A 25535-nucleotide genomic window follows, 5' to 3' on the forward strand; every position below is an offset into this window, starting at 1 on the left:
TTTGCTCAGAAGTGCAGGTGAGTTACTTTATGTATCAAATGGCTTGTTTCCAAAATGCACACCAACCATGTCGCTTCTACTGGCAAAGAAGCACAATCAATAAGAAAGCACTCAGTATTAATACAACATAAGTGACCTATACTTCATGTTTAATGTGCAGACAAGTCAAAGGCATTAGAGATTTACATCTGAAACTTAAAAATGAGGGCTTATGAGGGCTCAGGATTGAGCCTCAATAAGTGACCAAAGTCTTATCAAGTTTTCCCTAATCTTAAATTAATTTGGTGATAAATTTATCAATCCCTCAATCCCTCATACCAGAACCAGCAGGGTTCTGGTATGAGGGATTGACTACTGCAGTTTTTCAGGGTAGGTACTGACATCAATTATAAATAATCAGGGAGATCCATACTTACAAGATCTGATTGGAACAAATCCGCACTAGAATAGAATTAGAATAAGCAGTTAAGCAACTATAAACAACAACCCATTTTGATTTTTTATATTTCTTTGTGCATTTCAAATTTCTGCTGCTTTAAACACAATAACAGTGGTTACTATAGTACGACTATAGTACTTTTTGTAGGACCATAGTAGTTTTAGATACATTAAGCAAAAAGAAAACGGATAACTAGAAAATTGTGTATCCGGAGTATAAAATGGTTAAATTTAGAAATTTAATGATGATATTCTTTCTCAACCATTGGTTCATTCAAAAATGTTTGTCCAATCATATTCAAGTTGTAATAGTGGACAGTATACGTCACCATTTCCTCCAAACACAATGTCGTTGTATTTAGGATGGTCAATGATTCTCCTTTCATAAAAGTGTCATTCATTCCATGACTGAGCTCGTAATCATATCCCCATTCAAAATAACCATTTTTAACCATAATCATTTTAATCTATTCCAATCTTGAAAAAAAACAACTCCTAAATTATGAGGAAAAACGTTTTTTTTCCAACCAGTAGACATGCAGTTCTTTCTTGTGCATTATTAATTTTATATACATTATATATATATGTATGTATATATATATATATGTGTGTGTGTGTATATATATATATATATACACTGTGTATATACATATTTATATATATATATATATATACACACAGTATATACATATATACATACACACACATACACACAGACAGACAGACAGACAGACAAGCAGATAGATAGATAGATAGATAGATAGATAGATAGATAGATAGATAGATAGATAGATAGATAGATAGATAGATAGATAGATAGATAGATAGATAGATAGATAGATAGATAGATAGATAGATAGATAGATACTGTAGAAACCTCGAACAAAAATATGGACAGAACAATGACTTGTATCTCTAAAAACAGCTTGTATCTCGTGGTACTACTGTCATTGGTATTACCACAGCTGCAACCTTAATTACTGTTGTGCACAATACTCCTTGGTGACCTCATATACTATATGTTGTATGGAAAAATATATTTTCCAGCAGCACCTAATATCACTTTATAGATTTATACTGCACTGTTAAAAAGCATGAAGTATTGGAACCAATGTCGACATTTGCAGTAGAAGTTATTCTCAACTGTGAGTCCTGTTTATTCCTCGTCTTTTAGAGATGTTCTCTTGTTTCTGATGATGTTTTTGTCATCCAGTGATTGTTGTGTCTTGTTGGTCGCTGCACACACGGACAGACAATCCGAGGATGGGCTTTGTGCCATCTACAGTGTTATCACACATCAGTGGACAGCACATCGGCTGGCTGAAGTGTGCTGTTTGCTCCTCTCAGTGATGGTGTCAGCATTATAGTCCAGTGAATAACATGCTTCGATCATGTTCGGTTTGTATGATTGAGACATAGTTGGGGGTTTGTCTCTCTCCACAGTGGCAGGATTGGCTTGGCAGGCAGACAGGCAGGCATCACCAGGTTTCTGGCCCGTGCAGAGGCTGAGTTTCCGGTCTATTTCCAGCGCTGCGTGCTCATTCTAGGTGACTGAGATGACTGTGTGTCATTAAAGGCCCGTCCTCTGCCTCTACTCGAGTGTGAAATGCTGCGCCTCAGAGATGCTGGTCCGCTTTTGTTTGTTCAACCAGTTGGTTGCAACCCAAAGAAATCCTGAGGTGAAGGTTAAGATGGATTTTAGAGGTCGAGAACACACTAAAGAATACTATATTTAGTTTTTTCCTTTTCTCAAACCAGCAACAGACTCAAGAGTAAATACTTCTAATAATCATAACTGGCTTTTGATTAATTGTGACTGCTTGAAAGCTAACATTGTAATAGTATAGCTTTCTCATTTACTGTCAGAAAAGACAAACAAGCCTACTGGGACACATCACCATAACAATAAAGTTAGCCAATTATCCCCTTGCTGACAGTTTCCAAAGCATTTATAGTTGATTCAAAGATATAAAACTTTATTGGATAAAAAGATAAGGGACAGAGCCCAGTATGGTTTTCCTGGCTCTGGTTTATACTATCTATATTATGAGTCCTTCATGACATTTAAAACTTTATTGGACAGGACTTAAAAATCTGTGGGCAGTATATAAAATGAGGAATTTATTGGATTTTGTGCCCTTTTGTATATGATGTGTGTGAAATATTGTATAGAGATACAGATGAGCTCAGCCTGAGAGTTTTAATGCTGTTGTTAATGATGTACAGTAAAGAGCTGGGAACATATGTTCAAATAAAATGATAATGATATGTCAATATTTAGCATAACAGATGTGACGTGGAATTTTATAATGCCAATAATTCCCTGCTGACCCTGTAACACTGTAGCAGCAGAATCATTAGCAGAATTAACCGTAAAATGTTTTGAATTTTACTCTGGGATCCCAGTTTCAGATGTGCAGAATTTGATTTTTATTTCCAGGGTCATCTTCTGATAATGCACCGAGATGAGGTGTACATTTCCTTCACTGAGAGTGATCCTTTCTGGACGTGGTTCGGGGAAGGCTATAAAAGCCTTATGCTAAGTCTGAGACTTCTTTTTTTTTTTGTTCCCGAGGCAGGTGCACATCCTCAGCCACGAGAGCAGAATTTAAAAGGAGCCAGGGAGGTAGGCTCTGCGGGGAAACCAAAGTAGGGAGTCAATAAGGCTTGAATCTTTTATGAAGGCAGAGGTATTCAGATCACAGCTCTGCCGACAGAGAGAGCAGCCTGCTGCTTATACGAGGAGACAGAGAGTAGTTGAGGGTCTAAATCTCTCCCTGATTTACCTCACTTCTCATGGCTGCTTGTTACAGTCAGTGCCTCACAGAGGAAGAGGAGGATGTTGTGAAGGAACAGTCTAGTTTTCTCACACTGTGATGGAACACAGAAACGGAGCTACAAACAGTACTAAGTCTATTTTTTACTGTGTTCTAGATATTGGATGTGAGCAAATAATCCTCTAATCAATTAAAAGTTGTTGAGACCATTAGTTAGCATCAGAAACACTGGTAAGACAGACAAGCAGAAATAGCTTGTAACCACAATGCTAGGCGAAATGGTATTGTTGCTACATGATCAATAGTTTGGAGAGTAAAATGATCCGTGTTAGTCTGTGAATTTGAGCCATAGCATTTAAATTTAAATGTGTTTCATAAAAATACTTTACTAATATGAACAACATTGTTTTCCTTCTTTAAGGCAAGTTGATTGGTAACTGTTTTATTTAGGAGCGTCCGTTAATATACGTCAAACTGATGATTCTGGTTTATTTCAGTGACGGCTGTGCTATGATTGTGTTCTCCACTGGTTATAAGAACCTGGGACATCACGGTATAATCTTTAACGTCTTTCAACAGATCATCACATTTTCCCCAACTCCCGATTTTCACATAGTTTATTTTATCCAACCAGCAGCCTCAAAAGAATTTCAGTTGAGCTTTCCTTGGCAAACCCTTTTAAGTGAGCAGCCTAAAAAGGGATTGTTTCATATTCATCCTGATTCATTTTCCATTCATCAATTTATTTATTAGGCTAATCTTAGCTGTTCAGAATAGCATTGTTCTCACAAAAGGAATTGTTCTGATTTGGGAATACAGCTGTAATTACATCATGGCTGATTGAGTAAAAAGTGTTCAGACAATCGCACAGGATATTAACAAGGCAACATGTCGCTCAGGTCATTTTAATGGCTTAACCTTAAGATGAACTAGGAGAAGTACACCCTGAACATCAGGAGTCACCCTTCATTGTAAAGAACTACTGCCACAGCTATGTTAAATGCAGCCGGTTAATTAGTATTACTGATAGAAATGATGCCAAATCTATAAAAAATAATATCCATTATCGTTTAAGAGCAGTAGAATTAAATTATAACTCCTAAAGAGAGCACTTAACATCCTTTCCCATAAATTTGACGAAAGGCTCCATTACTTCCTGCTTTGTCACAGCCTTTATGTGGAAATCTGCACCAATCAATAATTTTATATTAACACAGGATCAAATGACAGTGTGTAATGTGTTCACTGACTGCGGCAGCGCCATAGAGCGTTTTAGCGTCTTTCAGTTCAATGTTTTGCTTTAATGCCATACAACTTAACTGTCTTAATTCATTTTTAATTCCAATTCTATTGTCCTTCCTGGAGCATGTTGAACATTTAGCAGCCAAAGAAGCCTCTTTATCAGGAGACCAATAATAGTTTTTGTTGTTCTCTCCATAGTAGGCTGTTTGCTGTCTGTGTGCACAAATAAGGAACAAGCATGCACATGGTAGGGCCGTGTCATCATTGTTTTCAGCCAGAGTATTGTTTTGTCCTTGTAAATGACACAGATAGGGGAGCATGTTCTTGGGGAGATAGACGACCAAAGCTCAACAAAAGCAGGCAGACCATGGAAGTTCTTGTTTTGTACAGGTGTTGATTGGGCGCCACTCAGTAAAGCACATCTTCCTGGGACGGGCTGTGTGAACGGAACTCCAAAGGTGGGTTAGGATATACGGGAAGTGAAATTCTAACAAAACACATGGATAATGAAAACACACCCACAGCACAACTCTGTGGACTGAAGGAACACATGCAGAGAAAGGCTGGATTCAAATCCACAGCTTGATGATAGTACAGATGTACCTCCAGATAACCACGTATTGGCGGATGAAAACAACATCAGTTGAGACTGGCTCTTATTCTCATCGTGTGTTCTTATGACTTTTGGATTTCTTTTCATATTTTATCATTGTTTACATAATATACACAATTATACACAGGTAACTCAGTCATAGATTAAACTGGTATCTCAAGGTGCTACTGCACTCTGAATGTGTGGTTGTTCCACTGCCCTCAAGTGGTCAAAGCATCAGAAATGCTTTAGAGAGACTCCCAGCTTCATTAACTGGACCAGACATAAAGTATTCGTCTGCTTAATCTGTGAGCGTGAAAATAAATGTTTTCAACTCTACACAATTCCTGCTGACAGACGTGCTTTGTCCTTCATCTTCTCCGCCTGCTGTCCTCACTCCTCTCAGACATACACTGAGTGTATTTGAGTGTGTGCTGAAAGACGGAGCAGAGCGAGAGTGGCTCCTGTTTACAAAGACTGTGTCCAGGGATGTTTCAGTTTTTTATTGATTATGGGGACAGAGTGCATCAGAGATCTGATGTTTTGTCCGGCTCTGGCTGAAGAATAGTTGTGTTGAGGAGTAGAAATAACCCATCATTATCTCATTGAATTAATGCACACTTACTGCTGCCAGGATCTAATTAAGCATGCTGATGAAATTTACAAAGAGACCAAATGACATCGGATCAAAAGGGAAAATACTCATTTGAGTGGAAAAAAAAAAGCGTCCAGTGGGGCTTTAATACCTTCTTGGAGATCTAGTGTTGACGGCGCCCTGCTCGTTCGTGCTATCGCCTGAGCGCACAGAAAACAGCAGACGCACCGTTGCAGAAAGGTCGAGGTTGGTCTTTGTGAATGTTGGCCAGCCACACCGTGGCTGGGACATGTCCACAATAACAAAGCTTTTTTATGTCCTTTTTCTCACACATTGATGCTCCGTTGGCTCTCATTGCAATTAAAACCAAGTGTCCATCAGAGGCTATCTCTGCTTTGTGTGGCCCATATGTTTGGGTGCTGATAGAGCGTGGATTACTCTGTTTGGGACACAGATAACAGGCTGTTTATAACCTTGGCAGAGTCTGGGGCCTAATCTGGCAGGAGCATATTTCCCCTTGCTCCCCGATAAAGGCCTGTTAGCAGCTTTATCACACGGGCAGATAGAAGTCGAGCCAGAGCGAGACGAGCACAGCACTGAGTCCAATCTGGCACCACACACGGTTCTGCTGCTTTATTTTTAGAAGCCTTGTCACACCTCCAAATACAAAACACACACACACGCACACACACACACACACACACACACACACATACACACCAATTTTCACAAACACAAGCCTCACTCCTCCTACTGAGAAAGGGCAATTAATTTCTACATCTGCCTTCTTGGGCAACACAAGGAGCAGCAAATAAATGAAAAGAACATTGTCATCATTTATCATAGAGCATTTGGAGTATTATGTCCATACATTAGAGAGGAAACGAGAGCGGCGAGATGGAAGCCATTCAGTCTGTGTTTGGATGTAGGTTGTTCTATTCAGTGTAGAGTAAAGAGGTAATTATCCTGTGCTGGAAAACACAGTGTACCCACTCTCCTCCTGTGTTTGATGAGACATTCCTTTTGTGTGATCTACAGTATGGATGTGCATTTTAGTTAAAATAAAAGGAATGTTTGAAGCTGTTTTCCTCCCCATACTGTACCTCTGAGTCGTTCTGGGATATGTGCGAGTATACCCTGCTATTTTCTGTATCCCCATCTTGATGGCTCTGCGTGGGAACAATTAGAGAGAGCGCTCCTTTCACAGCCGGAGAAAATTGTCGTCCTCTGTAAATTGCTTTTGCCGCAGCTTAAAGAAGATCTCTCGTTACCCTCTCATTCAGTCTTTCTCGTGGCCCACGCTCCCCCTCTTTCAAGAAAATTGCTTTCTTGCAATCAACAGATTGCTTGCTGCACTTAGGGGTAAATACAGGTAGACTGCTGCATTAGCATAACATTATTCAGACAAGTGTCAACCTCTAGGCGGGTAGTGCTGCATCTAAGCTCAGTGTGAGGTGAAATGAAGTGCTACAGAGTTGGAGGAGCCACCAATGAGATTTTCAGAGAGGACCTAGAATAAGAAAAAGTAAGAAACAGATGATGTACATTTCTGCTCTTAAAGAAAAAAAAACAGGCATGGAGGAATTCAAGCGTGGCAATGTGACAGCGTGTACCGCTTCAAGGTGACTTCACGTGGACACTTTGCTTCCTTCCGGGCTGCTGGAGGAGTTAGATTATGGACTCTCTGGAGGTATGCAGCATGTAGGTCAGTCCAGTCTCATCATCCAGCTGCAAAACATGCAGGAGAGGCTATATGGAAAACAGCTCTATTGGTGCAGAGGTGACACATGGTGTGGTGACACCAGGCTGCAAACAGCGTTTGACGTTGGATTGGTCCCGCTACAGAAAAATGTTGGTACTATTTCGCTTGTGTTACTTAGTTCAAATTAATTTAACCTCACAAGCATGACTCTAATTAAGTTTCCTCAATGAAGCTTAGCAACACTCCCACTCCTCTGCATCTGCCTTGATACCCTATATGCTCTGGCATGGGTGGTGGAGACACCACCGTTCACCGCTGCAGACTATAGACTCCACCCGTTGGTCTCTTCTCTCTTGATTGACAACAGGGGTTCCCTCTGACCTACATTTGCATGTGCTCCTTGACCCACATAGGACCCAAGTAATGAGCCAGTATGGTTTTCATCCTGGGTACAGGGGGGTGTTAAGCAACGCTGCGTTCCCCGGGGGGCTTTGTGTCTCAAGCCATAGACCACCCAGATCCTTCTAGGTCATGTGATTATTTTTCACTGTGATTACCAATCAGCAACCTGTGTTAATATGCTGGATCACGGACCAAAGGCCAAATCATCAGGCAGATTTCAATCTCACTTGTCAGGCATGATGTCATCAATTCTCCTGAAGCATCATCCCAGATATGGTGATAAAGGCTAGGTCCATTCAGGTCCCCAGCCATGTGCAGCGACCATTTGTGTTTCCTTCCAAACACCAGGAACAGCAGCTTGTACACAAACAGAGAAAGATCCCCCAGGGATCCTGCTGTGGATTCCATGAGCGAGCGTGAAAGCCATTCGGTACTCTAAAAGACACGCAGCTTCTGTCGATGCAGCGGCGATCACAGTGAAACTTGTCTAATAAACACAGCCGTCACACTGGAAATATGTGCAGCTTCTTGATAAAGATGCTTTGTCAGAAAAGAAAAAGGAGATGTTCTCTGACACATTAAAGTGTATTCAGAGAACAAATCGCCCTTTTCTGTTGCGTTACAATGCTGTCAGATCGTATATGAGCTTTAACGATGGTTCACAGCGTTGTACTTGTTCCTGTAACATTCTTATTGAATACATCACACTCCTGGATATACACTCATCATGTACAGATGCTGTGAGGAGATTGAATTTTGCTCCGGCAGAAATATAAATTTAGATACACAGGAACAACTGTGGAACTTACTTCCTGGTTTCATTTCCTGTCTCTTCACTGTGGGATTTTCTCTTATCAGCAGCTCTGATATTATGTGAATAATCTCATTTTCCTGCAGCAGTCATAATGAAAAATTCCCATATTCCCGATTTGGATGAACGTCCTTGACACTGTAAGTGTTACACTTGTATAAGATAGGGAACATCCCTCGTGAATGAGACATATTCACCCGGAAATTGCCTTTCTTTTTATTCATTTTACTCTGGTTTTATTCCACCTCATTTCAGAAGGTATTATTCCCATCTACACTGAACAATCAGAAAAGGAACCTGTTCTAGTGCCCGCATTAGATGGCTTTTCATTTTCCTTAGGCCTGCAATCATAGTGACATAATGTTTGGTCGAGTCTCTGCAGGGCTCTTCTCTGTGTCCATCGCTGTGGATTCATCCTCTGCAGCTTCTCCGGTCCTGATATGCAGAATACCAAATCTTATTATTTCTCCAGCTAAATAACACTTCTCCCAGAGGCGTTGTGTGATGTTTTAATGAGATCCACGATTCCCGATGCTCATCGCTGTCTTCTCCTCTGCATTTCCTTAAACTGCCAAGTAAGAGCCCCATTAATAATTCAGCTCATTAAAGTGTGTAATTAATCTGGAGCTGTGTAACAGGGAGAGTCTTTGGCGCAGGGAGTAAAATCTCCAGGGGGGCACAAGAGAAACATTGGACTAAGAGAAACAGCACACCCGCTGTGATGGAACCAGTTCCCCGGCACACAACCAATCCTCCTGCATCATTTATCTGGCAGGAAAAAGCTACAGAGAGGCGCCGCCACTGCCGCTACACACAGACATCTTCAGGCTCCTCAACCAATCAACAATGGAGGGCTGTGTATGTGTGTGTGTGTGTGTGTGTGTGTGTGTGTGTGTGTGTGTGTGTGTGTGTGTGTGTGTGTGTGTGTGTGTGTGTGTGTGTGTGTGTGTGTGTGTGTGTGCGTGTGTGCGTGTGTGCGTGTGTGTGCGCGTCCTTGTGAACATGGGGAATCTGCTCCGGTGTCTGTTTACTGTAGATGTTGAAGGTCGGTTTCTGTGTTTATTGGAAGGCTGCTTTGGATTAATGCTCATTCAAATGTAGGTGACCAGGAATCACTCACTCGTTCACAGACCCAGTCTCGTAATTATGGTCGAGCAACATTTCCATTGCCATTTTCTTCAGGAAAATGAGCCGTGCACACATACAAAGAGAATATAGACATGGATTTGTGTATTACAGCACATTGAATAATAATAATAAACTGAGTTTATTCCTTACGACCAACTGCTTTGCTTTTTTTCTCAGCTCATCTCTGCAGAAATCTGTTGGGTTCCACACATGATCAGTTCAAAGTGATCACATTTACCCAACGGCAAGGAATCACTGACTGTCTTATATGAGACGTGTATATGAGTTTCACACTCAGTGATCCATGACCGGCAGTGACCTCTGAGGCTGGAAAATGAAGCCAACAAGGAAGCATCAGAAACTGCCCCTCTTCAAATGTGCTATTGCACTGACAAACAAGATGAGTTTTTCAGCCAAGGATGCCCCAAACCCCAATAGAAATTCAAAATAATGAGAATTATAGTTAAATAATCAGTTAAGTTAGCAGAATAAGTGAGTTTAATGTTGGACGCGCAGAATGACCATCAGTCGTCACCTCTCATGTCAACACCAAAGACATCTGCGTTGTTGAAGGAGATGATTATCTAGAAACACTATATAATGATAATAACATGGAAGCTCTGAAGTCATTCAGCACTTGCTGAAAATTGACTAAGGGGTTGTTGTGTAGAATTATTTCCATCACTACTTCATATACAGAAGTCCCTCAGATGTACATCTGTATTTTTATCTATAGATATTTATCACATTTGTGTTTGCATCTGTATCCGAACACATATTGATTTGTTTGAGAGCTGGATGATGAATTGGGGAGGACAAATTTGTCTCATAATAGCTTGTCACAGATATATCTGTATCGCAGTCCAGTAGCTGACGACGTTGGTGTTCAGAGATGCTAAAGATGCATTTGAGGCTATTTGAAGCTCCATTACATTCCTTGTCTATACCAGACAGCTCCCTCAGGTCATCTCTGTTAAAAAGAGTTTGAGTACTGGCTATAAATAAAAGAAAGATTCCACAAACATTTAGAAACTCTTTGACATTGTTTCCTGTTTTCCGAACATTCTTCTGATTTTACACGCCGCTTAACAGTAGCTCCAATGAAGCGGTTGGGATGAACGTCGTGCTGCTTGCTCGCCGGTGTTTCAGGTAGACCTCGGTACACACTCAGCATGCCTGCTGCTACTCCTGAGCCCTCAACTGCTCCAGATGTGGCTTAATTTACTGCGACTTGGCTAATCATGGTGATTAAGGATTAATTACTGTTAATCACGTTTACGTAACCTGGTTGGCAGTGGGGGAGCCGCTCTGTAGGAAATACCACATGAGTGTATGCAGGCAGTTAGACGGAAGGGGATGGAGCTCTTGAACCAGGTTTCTATGGGTTTATGATGCAGGTTTGGATCTGAACTCATCAGCCTTCTAATGGTCAGATAGAATAGTTTGCTAAAGGGATGTGTAGATTGGTGGAGTCCTGAACATATTTCCTGCTGACGAGGTGGACAGATTCAACACAGCAGTTGTCTCCTGGTCAGCCGAATCCAAACAGACGCTGCTGGCGGGGTGACTGTCCTGCTACAGGAGATAAGAATGTGAAGGAGCATAACTGCTGTGAGTTCCATTAACACAGACTGACAAGGGAATCACAGGGACATCAGGGGGTCCGGGATGAGGCGGACAACAACGCCGCTGCACTGTACTCATGTGGCCCCTCCCTGTCCATGCACAAGCTGAGGGTGGCAGCGTGGTCACCTTCCCTTCTTGGCCTGGTTTCACGCTGACATGCTCGTCTGCTCTCCTGAAGGAATGGCTTTAATAAGGTGGAGCAGATCAAGGCGACTGTTAATGACATGGCAGGCCCAGTCAACGCAGCGCCCCGGGCTATCAATGGCCCCAGCCTGGTGCATGCTGCTGGACGCTCACTATCTCATGGGACACACAGAAGACTTGTCTAGATGCTCTTTAGCTGCTCAACATCCTTTATGTGGGATGAGGAGCAGCAGATTAGACTCTACTGTGGAAGTTTTTTACCTTACTACATGGCATTAGTTTGCTTTTATTACACGCTATAAAGCAGATAACAGTAAACCTGGCGTACAGAGGTGAAACATAAAAGCATTCAACAAAAACAAACCTCCACCTTTCAAACCAGTGCAAACAGGAAATAGCTTCCATTTCAAGCTATAGCAAAGCTTCTCATAAATGTTCATCAGGTAATCTGTCTATAAAAAATATTCACATAAAATAGAATCACGCACAATAGAATATTAGTATCATACAAGAGGTAACACTACAGCTTAAAAGATTATTATTTTTGTTGTTGTTATTATTATTATTATTGTTATGATGATGATGATGATGATGAGGATTATTATTATTACATTTAAAATTGTAATACAGTACATTAGTTCTTAATATGCAGAAAAGACGTCCTATTTCATAATATTAACATCTGTGTCTTGGTCAAATTCATCCTCAGCTCCTGAAGGAGTTTTACCAACAACTAAATTATATTTTTAAAATAGCCAGTCATGGAGAAAAAGAGAACCAATGTGTTGTGATTCATGATTAATATATTTATATGACTAATATGTTTTGGATGTTTATTTTAGCTTGATTTTTCTCTTTAATTATGTGAGTCATCTGTGCTGCTTCAGTCGAATGTGTTCCTACAGAATACGTTCAGAATATGAAATTTGTTCCTGCATGTATATATAGACCAGTAAAAATAAACTATAGGAGAGCAATAACAGTGACACCAGCCCCACCAGCAGTGTGCCAGCACAGACATTGACAGATGCTACTGGGTCCAGCTCCAGACATGTCCACAACATGGCAGACACATGAATAATTTATCCAAATTCCAACTCTGAGCCTGACTGCAGAGCAACTATTCAATTTAGCACTGTGATATTATGAGAATTTCACTGTTTTGTGCTCTTAATCAGCAAAGAAAATGTTCAATGTTAATTCATTCCAGAATAAATGCAAAGGTAAATAAATGACAAAAACAATGTAGCGCAATTAAATATTTTCTATCTATTCATTCATATTTACTGATATTCAACTCAGGGTGAAGTTTCTTTCACATCCATCTTCATCGGTGGATAGAAGCTTGGAAAGACGCAGAACTGTGGTTTAGATTTCATGGAAAATAAAATGAATTTTGTCTATAAAGTGAGTGCCTTTGTGATCCTGGATGTTCTATTGACAGATGACTTTAAAATAATTGAAATGTCTGTACAACACAGGTTATCAGTGCATTGTCATATTCGTTTTTTTCATTGGACTTTTTTGTTGTTGTTTAGCAACCAATGTACAAATGAAGATACAAGTGTTTTACAAAGGATATTGTTTCCAACCCAGTTATCACATGGTTGGGATTTTAACCCTGAAATGAACCACCTCTGTGAATCTTTGCATTTAAACTGTTTATTAACTACAACAGCAAACCTCCATTAGAACAGTCTTGCATGTCTGCCTGCTGTTAGACTAAAAAAAAAACAACTTAATGTTTCTTGCAACACATTAAGTTATAAAATGGTTTTGCATTATATTTCCATATTTTATTTGAAATAGCAGTTACTATGTTAACAAAAGTAGGTGGATGGGGTGGGGGATGGCACAAGGACATTATATATTGGAGAGGATCTAGAGAGAAAGGAAGGGATTCCAGATTTTATTTTCACTTTCTTTAATCTTAGTGAAGTAGTAACAGTTTTTAAAATATTTGCTGTAATTTCTGGTGAAATTATGTATGAATTTTGTTGGAAAAAATAGATGTTTTGTGGGCAGTGCATATGTATTTGGTGGGAATGGTAATAATTGGAATCTACTGGTCTTATATGTTTGTTCAGGTCTGTATGGTAACAAAAAGCACTACAAACCACCGACCTCAGCAATGAGATGCTAGAATAAGACACATTCTGTCAGGCTATATTTGCCTTTTATTTAAGCTTGAAGAATTGATCCAATTCCTCATATATCATGACACTTAGGTGTACTCAAAGTTTATTAAGTCAGTCCACTGGACTTTTAAAAAATTGTCTTGAAGATGTTTCACCTTTCATCCAAAAGGCTTCTTCAGTTCTCGTGGTGGCTGGTGTTGTCTCAGCTTCTTAACCCTGTGGGGTGTGGTCAGTGCTATTCACATTCCAACAACCATTGACAAGACCTGTGTGGCTCCTCAACACTGGTTGTTGGGAATGCCAGGGGGTGTCCAAGGGGGGTCGTTATATATGAGTTTCAACGAGCCCTTGTATGCTAATGATGGTCATTAGCATGACCCACTTCACCCAGGTCAGGTAAATCTGCTGAGTTGTTCTTTCTGGGGCGTTTCAAAAGGACCTGATTGTAATTTGGCAAAAGATGATGTTGCAGATGACTGGTGAAAGAGGATGTCGCATACCCCCCAGGTGTACCACTGTCTCCACTCCACTGATCCACTGGACAAAGACTGTATTAGGACCAGTGGCCCTCAGGCCTCAATGGACCACATTCTAATCAGCTTCATTAGTGCTCTCTGTAGATGACAAGTGTGTTCGTGAGTGTGTGATCATCTCCCTCTTTCTCTTCTGAACTGCTGGTTACAAAACGGGGGGCCAGGAGGAGGATGAGGAGCAGCAAAGCATTTTAATGTGAAGGCTGTCAGCTCCTCTCTTCTTAGTTGCCACCCTCTGAAGAGCACAAGACCTTATCGCTTTAATTGACTCTTTATCTTTTTGTTAATTTCCCCTTTAGTGCACCAGCTTTCATTCTTCCTTTTGATATGTCATTTTACATTGGCTTTTGCATGACTTACAGTACTGGAAGTAGTTGTAAAAATTACCATGTTTCATAAAAAGACAGATTTCTATTTAGCGATACTGTTACGAAGCTCACTAGGCTTTTAATTGTCTTCATTGTCCATTAACCTCTGGGATATTGTCTGTTAACCTCTTGCCTTAAAATGAATTACATTACTTTGTGCCAACACTAAAAGCAGTAACATTATTTGATTCTTTATGCATCTCAGAGCTATTTTTGTTCATATGAAACAAGCAAAGTGTAAGTTGCTAACACTAGCAGGAGTTTAAAGACTCCATTCTTTCCAAAGGCAAACAGAGGGGACTTCAGGAGAGCAGGATCTACCAGTTTGATGCCTGTCTTCTTCCTCCTGGTGTATGTTGGTTCCCTTTCCATTCCAGTACACTTGCAACTGTATAATGAATTATGCCGATGTTGAATTAGCATGTAGCTGTCGCTTCGGCACTGGTGCCTGCCTTGTGACAGGACCACCGTAGCACAGGCTGGTGTCGAGAGAGGGGCTTCTACTGTGATTTATTAACTGTTGAAGCCACAATGAAGTGTGCCAACTGAAGCACCAACGCAAACAAATAGAGCCGGCTGTCACTGTAAAATCCATGCAGACAGGCCGACCGCAGCCTGACCAGCAATGGTTAATTAAATGAATGGATTTTTGGCTTTCATGGTAGGTTTTGAAGGATCAGCTGTTATTATTTTAGGCAGGATTATATCACTTGGTTATTTTGTACTCCAAGCAGAATATCAAGCAATCTTTTAATGTTGACTTTATTCTGTACAAAATATTAAGGTCATTAATCACGATTAATGTATTTTATTAACAGCTAATGCTAAGTTTGTAAATAAAACTACCACATCAGATGGTGCCGATGGTGTTGATAATGATCACACTGGAAGATATTTGATTGTTAATAGCAAAAAATGGCTTCAGTAATTGTGATATTATCACGTCGAGTTTTGACAAGAATTGAAAATTTACAGTTTCTGTTTGGTAAATACTTTTGAAATTCAAACAGTGACAATCCTATTGGCTTTTATTAGGGTTGTAGTTGTATGGAATTTTTATTTGCAGTGAAAAAGCATGGTACTGTATAATTGTTGGATGTTATCCACACCATACCTCCGAATGAAAAACAACAGCAGCCCAACAGTAGGAGCAGAAGTATAAAAGTCCTATGCTAGCCTACAACATTGATCATACATCCAAGGAGAAGATAATTAGACAATACCTGCACAGGTGAAGCTCCACTTCTCATCCATCTCATCTCATAGGTCATTGAAGTAAAGGCCTAATGACTCATAAGTGGAGAATAAACCTGTAATTCTTGAGTGAAGAAGAATCTTGTTCTTGTCCTTGAACCCGTGGTAATTACCCGTGGTAATTTCCACGGATAACAATAATAATACCACGTGTAACAATAATATCAGACTTTGTTTTAACTCTTTTTTGGCTTTTCCGTCACAAGAAAACAAACCACTCTGTCCGATGAAGCGGCTCCATGTGTGTAGGACGGATGAACGCGAAGACGATGGCTGCTTCAGCGTTACGGTCCGGCCATCTGGGTAGACACCGGCTTTGTGAGTTCGGTCCTGGTGAATAAAGCATCGGGGTTCCCCACACGACAACGTGAGGTCCGTCACAATCAAAGAATATAAACCGCTGTGTTTGACGAAACCAATATGGCTCCGTAAGTGAGAGACATGAACAAATGTGAAGACCGGAGCTAACTCGGCTAGCAGCCCAAACTTCCAGGTAGATGCCGGAAGCGTGACAGTGTGAGGTTTTCAAGTGAGCTTATTCAAATATATAGGTGGGGATTATATAATACAGGTATTTTGAATGATGGTCATATATTCTACTTACCAATGGGGATGCCGTCATCCTCCTTATGAGGATATGATGAAGGTAGTTAGACACAAGGAGTGACACTGTATGCCTGTGTGAGCTGACCTTATACGCTAAAATAAAAAAAGGTTCTGCTGACCCTAAACACGCCATAGAGCCTCCTTTAGCTTTCACCAGCAAATAAAGAAACACTCAATAAGTCAATGAGCTCATCATGATGTTACTGCAACTACTACTACATTAAATTTCTCTAACAAACCACCTGATTCTTCGCAAACGTGAAGTGCTTTTAGACCTGACCTGTAGTCTAGATGAGCTCAGTTGAACATTGGCTAATGTTGCTCAACAACGAGCAGCACAGCTGATTTTTTGTTATTCGTAGCCTTGGGCTTTCCAATCAAAGTGCCAAGCAGTTGTTTGGTCTGCCTGGACATGCTGTCACCTGACCGGTGTTGCGTGTCACTTGTGGCCGACTCTCCTGCTCGTGATGTTTTACCGCAGATCGCATTTCAGCATCTTGGTGTAGGTCGGAGGGCCTCCAAAGGTGACCATCGGTTTGAACCTAAGTACCCGATGGCTGTCAAAGGCCTTTATGTTCGACTGTCCATCTCGCTAACTGTGACAGAACAGCCCAACATCATTAATTAAACATCAGGCTTTCCCACAATCACCTGATCGCCCTGACAGGCTGCCATGCCAACAGTCCCAGTTGACATGCCTTCGAGATCTAGACGGGGATTACATACGGTAATGGTTTTTGACAGCCTGCCATTTGTCTCTGTTAATCTGATAGGATAAGATATCTGGACTACAGAGCATGGCACATTGCAACTCTTTGAGTCTGATATTGTTATGCCAAGATAAAACTGAATAATTTTGAAGATGCAAGCAGTGTCCCGGAAGAAATCTTAATCCCCTGACAAGATTTTGATAGAATCCCCAATATTGTCACTAACTCAGAACTATATTTTTAGACCTGGATTGTTTGTATTTGTTGTCAATTCTCTCAATAATCTTATTATTCAGCAATAACATTTTTCCAAAGAAGATACTTGTGATGCTAGCCTCAGGCTGTCAACCCACTTTTGTTTTGCAATGGTTCATTCCCCTTCAGAGACAAGACAGTTTATTCTTTGGTTCTTGCTCAACTGGGACTCACCCCAAAGTCAGAGCTGCTCTGAAATGATATATCTCTGCTGCTAGTGGTCCAATTAATATTTTAATACCCACACCCATCTTCATATGTGGCTGTAGGCCAATGTTCTCTTATGACTAATATATGGGCATCAGAGAATATTACACGTGTGCTTGCAGAAAATAAGCAATGAAGTCGGGAGAAGAAGTGAGTTTGTGGAAGCTGCTTTCCACCAAATAGGGGCGTAAATCATCTCCGAGCATGATATTCCAAGCTTATCCTAAAAGACCCCAGGCTTTTTCCTCTCAGCTGTATTACAATTAAATGAAAATTTCCAGACAAACAACCAGACAGTTAAACATCCAGCTCTCAAAAAGCCAATTGCCCTGGGCTTTTATTAAATATCGATTTGATTTGTAAAAGGCCAGATGCTGCAGGGTTCAATAAATGTCATGTTCCCCCATTACAGTTTACTTTTCTTGTCTTCTGACATTTTGTATCATGCACACAGAGAGCAGTGACCACTGCACACCCATCCTGACCTATCCCTTCTTCGAAGATGCATTTAACGATGCAAACATACATGTCTTTCGCAGTCCTCTGTTCTGTGTGTTATTAGTAAACACATCAAGTGTAAGAATTTCATGTTTTTATTCATATTAACACATGAAATGGAGTGAAGCAATAAAACCCGGTGCATTCCGCCTTTTGAGAATTGTATGTCAACAACAGCAGGGAGGAATAAGGCTTCATCTGACAACAAGCCATCTTTGAAACGCCTCCAAGAGGGAAATGGCATCCATTAGAGACATACAGAAAATGTGCATTGGCTGTGGGGGAGGGGGGTCTGAATCAAACAGAGACACATACACACAAATAATTGTTTATCCCTTGGAGAACCTTCATTCTTTGTCTGCGGGTGGCTAAGTAAGTTCACCAGCACTATTGGACAGGGAGTGCCCAGCAGACCCAAGGCTCAAAAAACATTAGGATGAATCAATTAAGCTGCCATTACCCAATAAAGTGTCCCTCACTGAGTCGTGTAATTATGACCCACAGCAAAGCCAATTTTATGGCGGCACATTATCCCTTTTTTTGTCTTTATTAATTTTATTTGTTCGAGATAATCCCTCTATGGTCTTAATTATGTGCTTTAGGTTCAAGGAGAAATAAATAAATATGTCATTTGCTTTCATCATTTCTGAATTTCACCAGCCTGTAGTTCTCTCCATGCAAGAAAACTCATGGGAAGATTGTTACCGTTTACTCATCGTTATGACGATCATGTAGATTAAAAATGAACACAGTCACATCCTTTCTGCAAAATCCACATTAACCCCACTCAGAGCAAGTTCCCATCAGATTGGATGTTAAGAGGCAGCAGGAAGAGCTGATATTATAGTCAGCAGCTACTTAGCTTGTTCCCAGCTCAGAGGACACTATGTAAGTGTGACAATGTGCTGTCAATGAGGGATGACAGTACACAGCCAACATGGCGTAATGCATTGTTCCTTCCTGGGTCCCTCTTGACAGATGCTCTCCAAGACAGCTGGATCAGCAGCAAGAATGGAGCTGGGATCTGAGCGCTGGATGTGATATGCATATGATTAGCGAGGACTGGGGAGGACTGGGGATCATGTTGGGCTGGTGTCAGTTTTTAGACACGTTTACCTGTTTACTTGGAGCATAATGCTTGACTTTACATAGTCCTGCTGAATGTAGTCATTTGCTTTCCATTTGTCCGTGACCTTTCAAATGTTTTTTTTCCTTGCTGCTTTTCAAGAGATCTCTGAAGAAATGACCTTCTCTGCAACAGCCACTCTTGTAAGACTGATGTTGGCGGTGCTTTAAGCCAAGTGAAATAAACACTTCATGAATGTTAAGCTGGAACTTGGCAGACGTGAATTGAATCGTTTCTGTGGACACAGGGAATTTTTATGTTCCGTTTTCATTTGACAGCCTAGACGTTTTATGAGTTCTGGAAGAAATCTAGCCTTGGCTTTTCGAGAAAAACATTTGAGAAGCACTCACTCCCTTGCTGGTGTACTTTGAATTGTGCTTTTACCCCATATGTTGAGCTATTTTCCCCTTTTCATTGAGTCACTGACTCAGGTGAGTTGTCTGATGCACTAGACAGAATCAGAAAATTCCTCAAATCCTCAGTCTTTTAGCTCATTTTCACTTCACCTTGAAACACTAAATGCAGCATTTTTATTGTGCACTTTTATCAAAATTGTCCATTTCCTTTATTCTTTCTCGAGTACTTACTGCTATGAGTTAATCGCCTACTGAAAAGAAAGAGCACCCTACATGGGATTTTGTGGTGTGCGTTCACTTTAACACCCACTTTAGTCAGGTATTTATGAGGTGGTAATGTTAGAGGAAAACTGCCTCACCATACAGGAGTCATGGAGCAGTGGGGGCCTCTACTGATGTACATTAACCAAAGCAGACAGGCGGGTGGCGAGTTTGTTGTGGAACAGGTTTGATCGGGTCATCGCACGGCTCTGGTGGCGTTGGTGCTGAAGTGAGAGGGGTGTGTAGCCATCTGAGTTTCCCCTGGAAGCCCATCCGGTGACTTACAGGAGCAATGATGGAGTCTGGGTAATGAGACAGAATGTTTGTACAGTCCTGCCATCCTAAGAGAATCACCCAACCATCCCACCCTCCACTCTCCTCCACTGACGCTCCTCCCTACCTCCTGCCGAGCCTCTGCTGTGAACCTCTGACCTCCTCCACTCGCCAATAGTTGTCATATTTGCATTTCCAGTTCACTTATATGCAGAGGGGGGTGAGTGGGGTAGCCCTTCCGCTAGTACAGCAGGCCTTATTCTCATCCTAGTGCCCCCCTGCTCGTGCCTACCAACCCGGACAGCAGTCTGGGGTTAATGCACCAAGCACTCCCATTGTCTCTGAATTAATGAAGTGCTCCTTGCCTGTCCCTTCTCATTCAATGACAATGAGACACATGACGAATGGTAGCATTTTAAATGGCTATCGACACACGAGGGGCGTAAAGTCACGGAGCCATAGCTCCTGTTAGTGCTGTGGCCCTCGGACCAAAATGCCAACTGCTGTAAATGCACTGTCGATGCCCACTCTGGGATCAATTTAAATCTTAGCTGCACCTCGCTCAGCTCAGGAGATGTTTTATATTGAAATGGATGATTCTCAGATGGAGGAGGAAGAGTAAGAGCCTGGGAATGTTGGCACTTCAGAAAATGGAAGATGAGACTTTTCATCTTTTGGTGAATGGCAAGGGAGACCTCTAGTGGAATCGGTGGGACCCATCCAGGTTACTGTTGTTGTAATATAATATACGTAGTAATATACTCCACATTCACATTGGTGTTTCAGTTCAGTTGAAATTAATCACACCATATATTGCGGTGATTTAAATCTAACCCACCTCACAGCTAATCCCTATTTCTTTTTCAATTTAGTGTCTGTAAACTCAGTGCCTGTAAAACCAGCCTACATAAAAGGAATATTTAACAACCATGAGTACCAAGTTTACCATTAGGTTTTTACTTCACTGTATTTACACTTTTATTTTATTAAAATTTGTGGACAAAAATTTTATTATTCCAGTGTATTTTTTCATTTAATCGTAAATCTATACAACAAGATGCAGAATGAAAAAACAAAGAATATGAATTTATTGTTGGCATGATCCAATCCTAAAACACTTAAGTCCAAGATTAGACACATTCTGTCTGTCATTATTAATGGTTTTGGTTAATAAATAAATTGCGTGTTTTATAATATGTGAGAACGTAGTTGAATATATCTATCTATCCCCAAAGATATGGCTTCAAATGAGATTTTTGTTCTAATTGCAAAGACATTCAATTAATAATGATTAAAACCATATTAAAAAATACATTTTTCCACAGGCCCCAATTAAGAAGCTGGATCTGTGAAATTGTGGATTTTGTTTTAACTTATACAGTAGAATTCCTTTATTTAAAATTCTGCTGATTATTTTCCTGTGGGTGAAATTACTGATTAATTATTGCAGCTCAAATAAATATGGTGGGGCAGATGACGACATTCACCACATGAACACGGGTCACTGATTTGGTTCGGTGCTGTGATGGAGGATTGAAAATAGATTTCCAAGGAGGAAACAAAAGACTAAACCAGCACCTATGACTTGAATTGAATGAGTCATTGTCCTCAGATCTGTGGTTGAAATCAGCCTTTCGGTCTAGCAGCTGGATTGGAGAAGTCCTTGTGATTCAAATATACAGCCAAAAAATGTCTCCTTTGTTGGTTAACGTCCGTTTCTGAAAATCGTTATTTCTGGAGGAATTTGTGATCTTGCGTTTCCTTGTAATGCCAGAAAATTCTCATTAAAAAGATCAGACTTGCCTCTAAAGTGTTCATCCATCTCCTTTATTGAGCCAGGTGATTTGTCTTGTGTGCCTCTCTGCTACAACACACTGCATCACTCACACTGAGATACTGGATAAGTGGCTGCAGTCGTGTAGTCAGCTGTCAGCTTGTTACGATGCATCACGCCACTGTAGGTGTGACCTTTATGACTGACCTCTGACTTTTCCCTGTCATTGCAGTGCTGAGTATTCGCGGCGCCCAGGAGGAGGAGCCTCCAGATCCTCAGCTCATGCGACTGGACAACATGCTGCTGGCAGAGGGTGTGTCCGGTCCGGAGAAAGGCGGCGGCTCAGCGGCAGCCGCCGCCGCCGCGGCAGCCTCTGGAGGAGCAGGAGTGGACAATTCAGCAGAACACTCAGACTACAGGGCCAAGCTGACCCAGATCAGACAGATCTACCATACGGAGCTGGAGAAGTATGAACAGGTGAGGACAGTAGATGGCATCAACAGCACCAGACGAGACATTCACAAGGACTGTCACAGGAAATGCTTCATCACAGCTCAAGAGGACGTGACTGGCTGGGACATTAGAACGTCTTTGCAGACTACTTTACCTTTTTTTATGTTTAGGGAAAGTGTCAGAAGAAATACTCAGTTCACGTTAAAGACTTATCACATTCATCCTGATAGTTTTATGGGGTTTTTTTGTTTATTTGTTTTTTCAAGGGCTATGCTCCATCCTTCTACCAAAATTCATAGAAATGTGTTCTGCAACACATTGTTCTCCAACATTATCCTGATGAGAAACCAACAAACGGGCACGGGGTGGGGCATAGACTGCACACAAAACCTTCGTGATGAGCTAAAGTAAGCAGCATGCAGCAGAATGATCAAATCCTGACTTTTTAAAATCCTGCCAATGGGACACAATCCAAAACGTCGGAGCCTCCATTTCCAATGATGCGTCTTTTTTATCAGACCCTTCGAAAAATGTTTTCAACTCTACAACAGTTTATAATACTTAATGGCAATTCACAGTTCAATGACAATTCATTCATTTTGTGTTTATGTCAGAAAAAAAATGATAGAAGTGACACCCATAAATTCATAGGTGGACAAAATATTTTTCACTACGTGGTCAGTCTAACCTTATTCAACAGTGAACTCACCTTGATTTGCTGTCTTTGGACTTCTTTATATGTTAACCATTAAAACCCAAGTCTGACGGCTTCTGTTAGTCATGACTTCCACAAGGAGAAAAACTATCATTCCAGCAAGAAAATATTCGGTATAGGTTTCGTAACGAACGTTTTTAACTACAAAATTTGCCTGTTGAAGTTTCTCATTTATGATGCCTTGCAATAGTTTTTGTCTTATTGACAAAAAATTAAGAATCAATTATTAACTTAGATATTCTGCCAGAAACATCCAGACGTCTCCGTTGTTTGCATCCCCTGGTTCGCAGATAGAAGATGCAACCTTCAGAACAGACTCACAATGGCTGCCTTCATGTTTCATTTGATCTTTTAAAACAGCCTGCTTGTGCAGGTTAGACTTAAATCAAATAGCAACCCTTACACTAAGACAACTGATTCACTGTGGCGACCCCTGAAGGGAAAAGCCGAAAGGAAAAGAAGAAGACACTTGGACATTCCCTCAGTGGAGTCACCCCAGAGTAGTCCAGCGTGTGCAACAAGCTACATGTGTCTATGTGTTTTCCAAGTGTAGTGTGTGTGTGTGTGTCTGTGTCTGTGTGTCTGTGTGTTTGTGGGAGGGAATCCTCTCATTGCCTCGATAACCGACAGTGGCTTCCCTTTCAGAGGAATGTGAGTAAAACAGATGAACACAGATAGACGAACACAGACAGAACCTGACATGGCTAAATCCAGAGAGAGATCGACAGGAGGAGAGGAAATAAAGGCGAGGCGACAGTCAGAGACACAGAGTCGGGGTGTAATATCGTGGCAGATTCACGCCTGGTGTCACACAGGGGGGGATGAACAAAACGTCATGACATGTTCATCTCTCAGGGTGGCTATGCTGTGAAAGTCTGGGAAGGAAACAGCTGTCATTGGTTCCTCTCAACACACTGCCATCACCACTCGTGTTAAATATGAAATATATCAGGGCATGTATTCCCCCTTGGCTCTGCCCCAGAACTCCTTAACGCAAAGAGGTGGATTCCACTTCTTTCATCTGCAAATGTTAATACGCTGTCTGCAGTGGTGAATTTGTTATCACCACTCTGATAACATTTTCAGCTCAGTTGTATTGACCTGAGAAAGATTGAATTTATCTGTTTTTTTTTATTTATTTTTTTTCATTCCTTTCTGGGTTTTCTCCTTGCAGGCATGTAACGAGTTCACCACCCACGTGATGAACCTGTTGCGGGAGCAATCTCGCACGCGGCCAATTTCACCCAAAGAGATCGAGCGCATGGTGAACATCATCCACCGCAAGTTCAGCTCCATCCAGATGCAGCTCAAGCAGAGCACCTGCGAGGCCGTCATGATCCTGCGCTCCCGCTTCCTCGATGCCAGGTGTGTGTCCTAGTGTACAGAATGTCCGTGTGCATCTCCGTCCTATAAACCCTAGGCACTGTGTTCCATGCTGCAAATAACCCGATTTAACAACACTGCAAATCATCATGTGCTTCCCTCTCAGCCTGATATCCATGTGAATAGCTGATGTAGGCGTGCTATAAACATGCTGTAGCGCATTTTGTTTGCTGCTTACCGTTAGTGCTGGGCTAGTTTACATCCACGGATGCCATTTGGACCAGCATACCCAGCAAAACTGGCCAATAAGAGTCTCCTGCGCGCTCCATAACACTAACTGTTTCCCTTTTTACTGTAATGGCTTGTTCATTTTGATGCAGGCTCTGGATTTGCATACATTTCTCCAAGGATAAATGTCGCTCAAACTCTGAGTTGGAGGCATAACATTTAAATGAGGCATGCACTCCCTTACAAAGCCCCCTATCTATTCTCTTGCAAATTATTGTGGTGGTGCGGTGGCGAGGGGAAGGGAGAGGAAGAGGAAAGCTCTCACTGGCTGAGAGGCACTGCCATGTTCGGCTCTGCTGATTAATCTACTGGCTGCTGGAGCCCATGCTGCGCACATTTACATATTCTCAAGCAGACTTTATGAGTCCGGGACGGATTTTAGCACAAATATCCTCACCGGTACACACATGCGTGGAGATTTTACAGGGTTCCCCTCAAGTTGAAAAATGTGGCACATGCAGATATGACCTGAAATGTGCAGGAAACAGATGGTCAGCCAATGCACAGGCATCAGTATATCATACTTTGAAAAGATAGACTATATCTCAGTATTTAGTGTTTAGAGCATGGTGGAATATTAAGATCACACTTGAATTATTTCTGTGATTACAGCAGAATTGAAGTTATTCTTTCTTTTTTGCAGATTTCTTTTATGACAAACTACTTTTTTTTAATACTATATCATCTTTAGTCCTTAATCAGATCACAGAAACCTCTTCACAGGTCTAAAATCATAGTGTGTTCCACAAGAACTACAGTATGTCTGTGTTGATTGCTGGAACACATGCTATAGGAAAGTCATCCACCATTTTTAATGATAAGACTGAAACATTTAGGTGTCTAAACATGAGTTTAAAAATAAGTGTAGTCAGGTCTTGTTCATGTTATCAACCAATCAATGGATGCCTTGCATCACTCCAGTAAATCATTTAGTGTGAAT

The 25535-nt window shown here is 41.1% G+C and overlaps 1 protein-coding gene across 2 annotated transcripts in view; it reads left to right on the top strand.

The window, feature by feature from the left end:
- Positions 1-25535, top strand: part of LOC137599224 (pre-B-cell leukemia transcription factor 1) — a 63814-nt gene that overhangs the window by 23790 nt on the left and 14489 nt on the right. For both annotated transcript variants that reach the window (XM_068320024.1, XM_068320023.1), the window contains exons 3-4: positions 22049-22293; positions 24159-24349. In XM_068320024.1, coding sequence (XP_068176125.1) covers positions 22049-22293; positions 24159-24349 — 436 coding nt within the window. The remainder of the gene's footprint in view (positions 1-22048; positions 22294-24158; positions 24350-25535) is intronic.

This window comes from Antennarius striatus, chromosome 7, assembly GCF_040054535.1.
Source record: "Antennarius striatus isolate MH-2024 chromosome 7, ASM4005453v1, whole genome shotgun sequence".
Taxonomy (NCBI): domain Eukaryota; kingdom Metazoa; phylum Chordata; class Actinopteri; order Lophiiformes; family Antennariidae; genus Antennarius; species Antennarius striatus.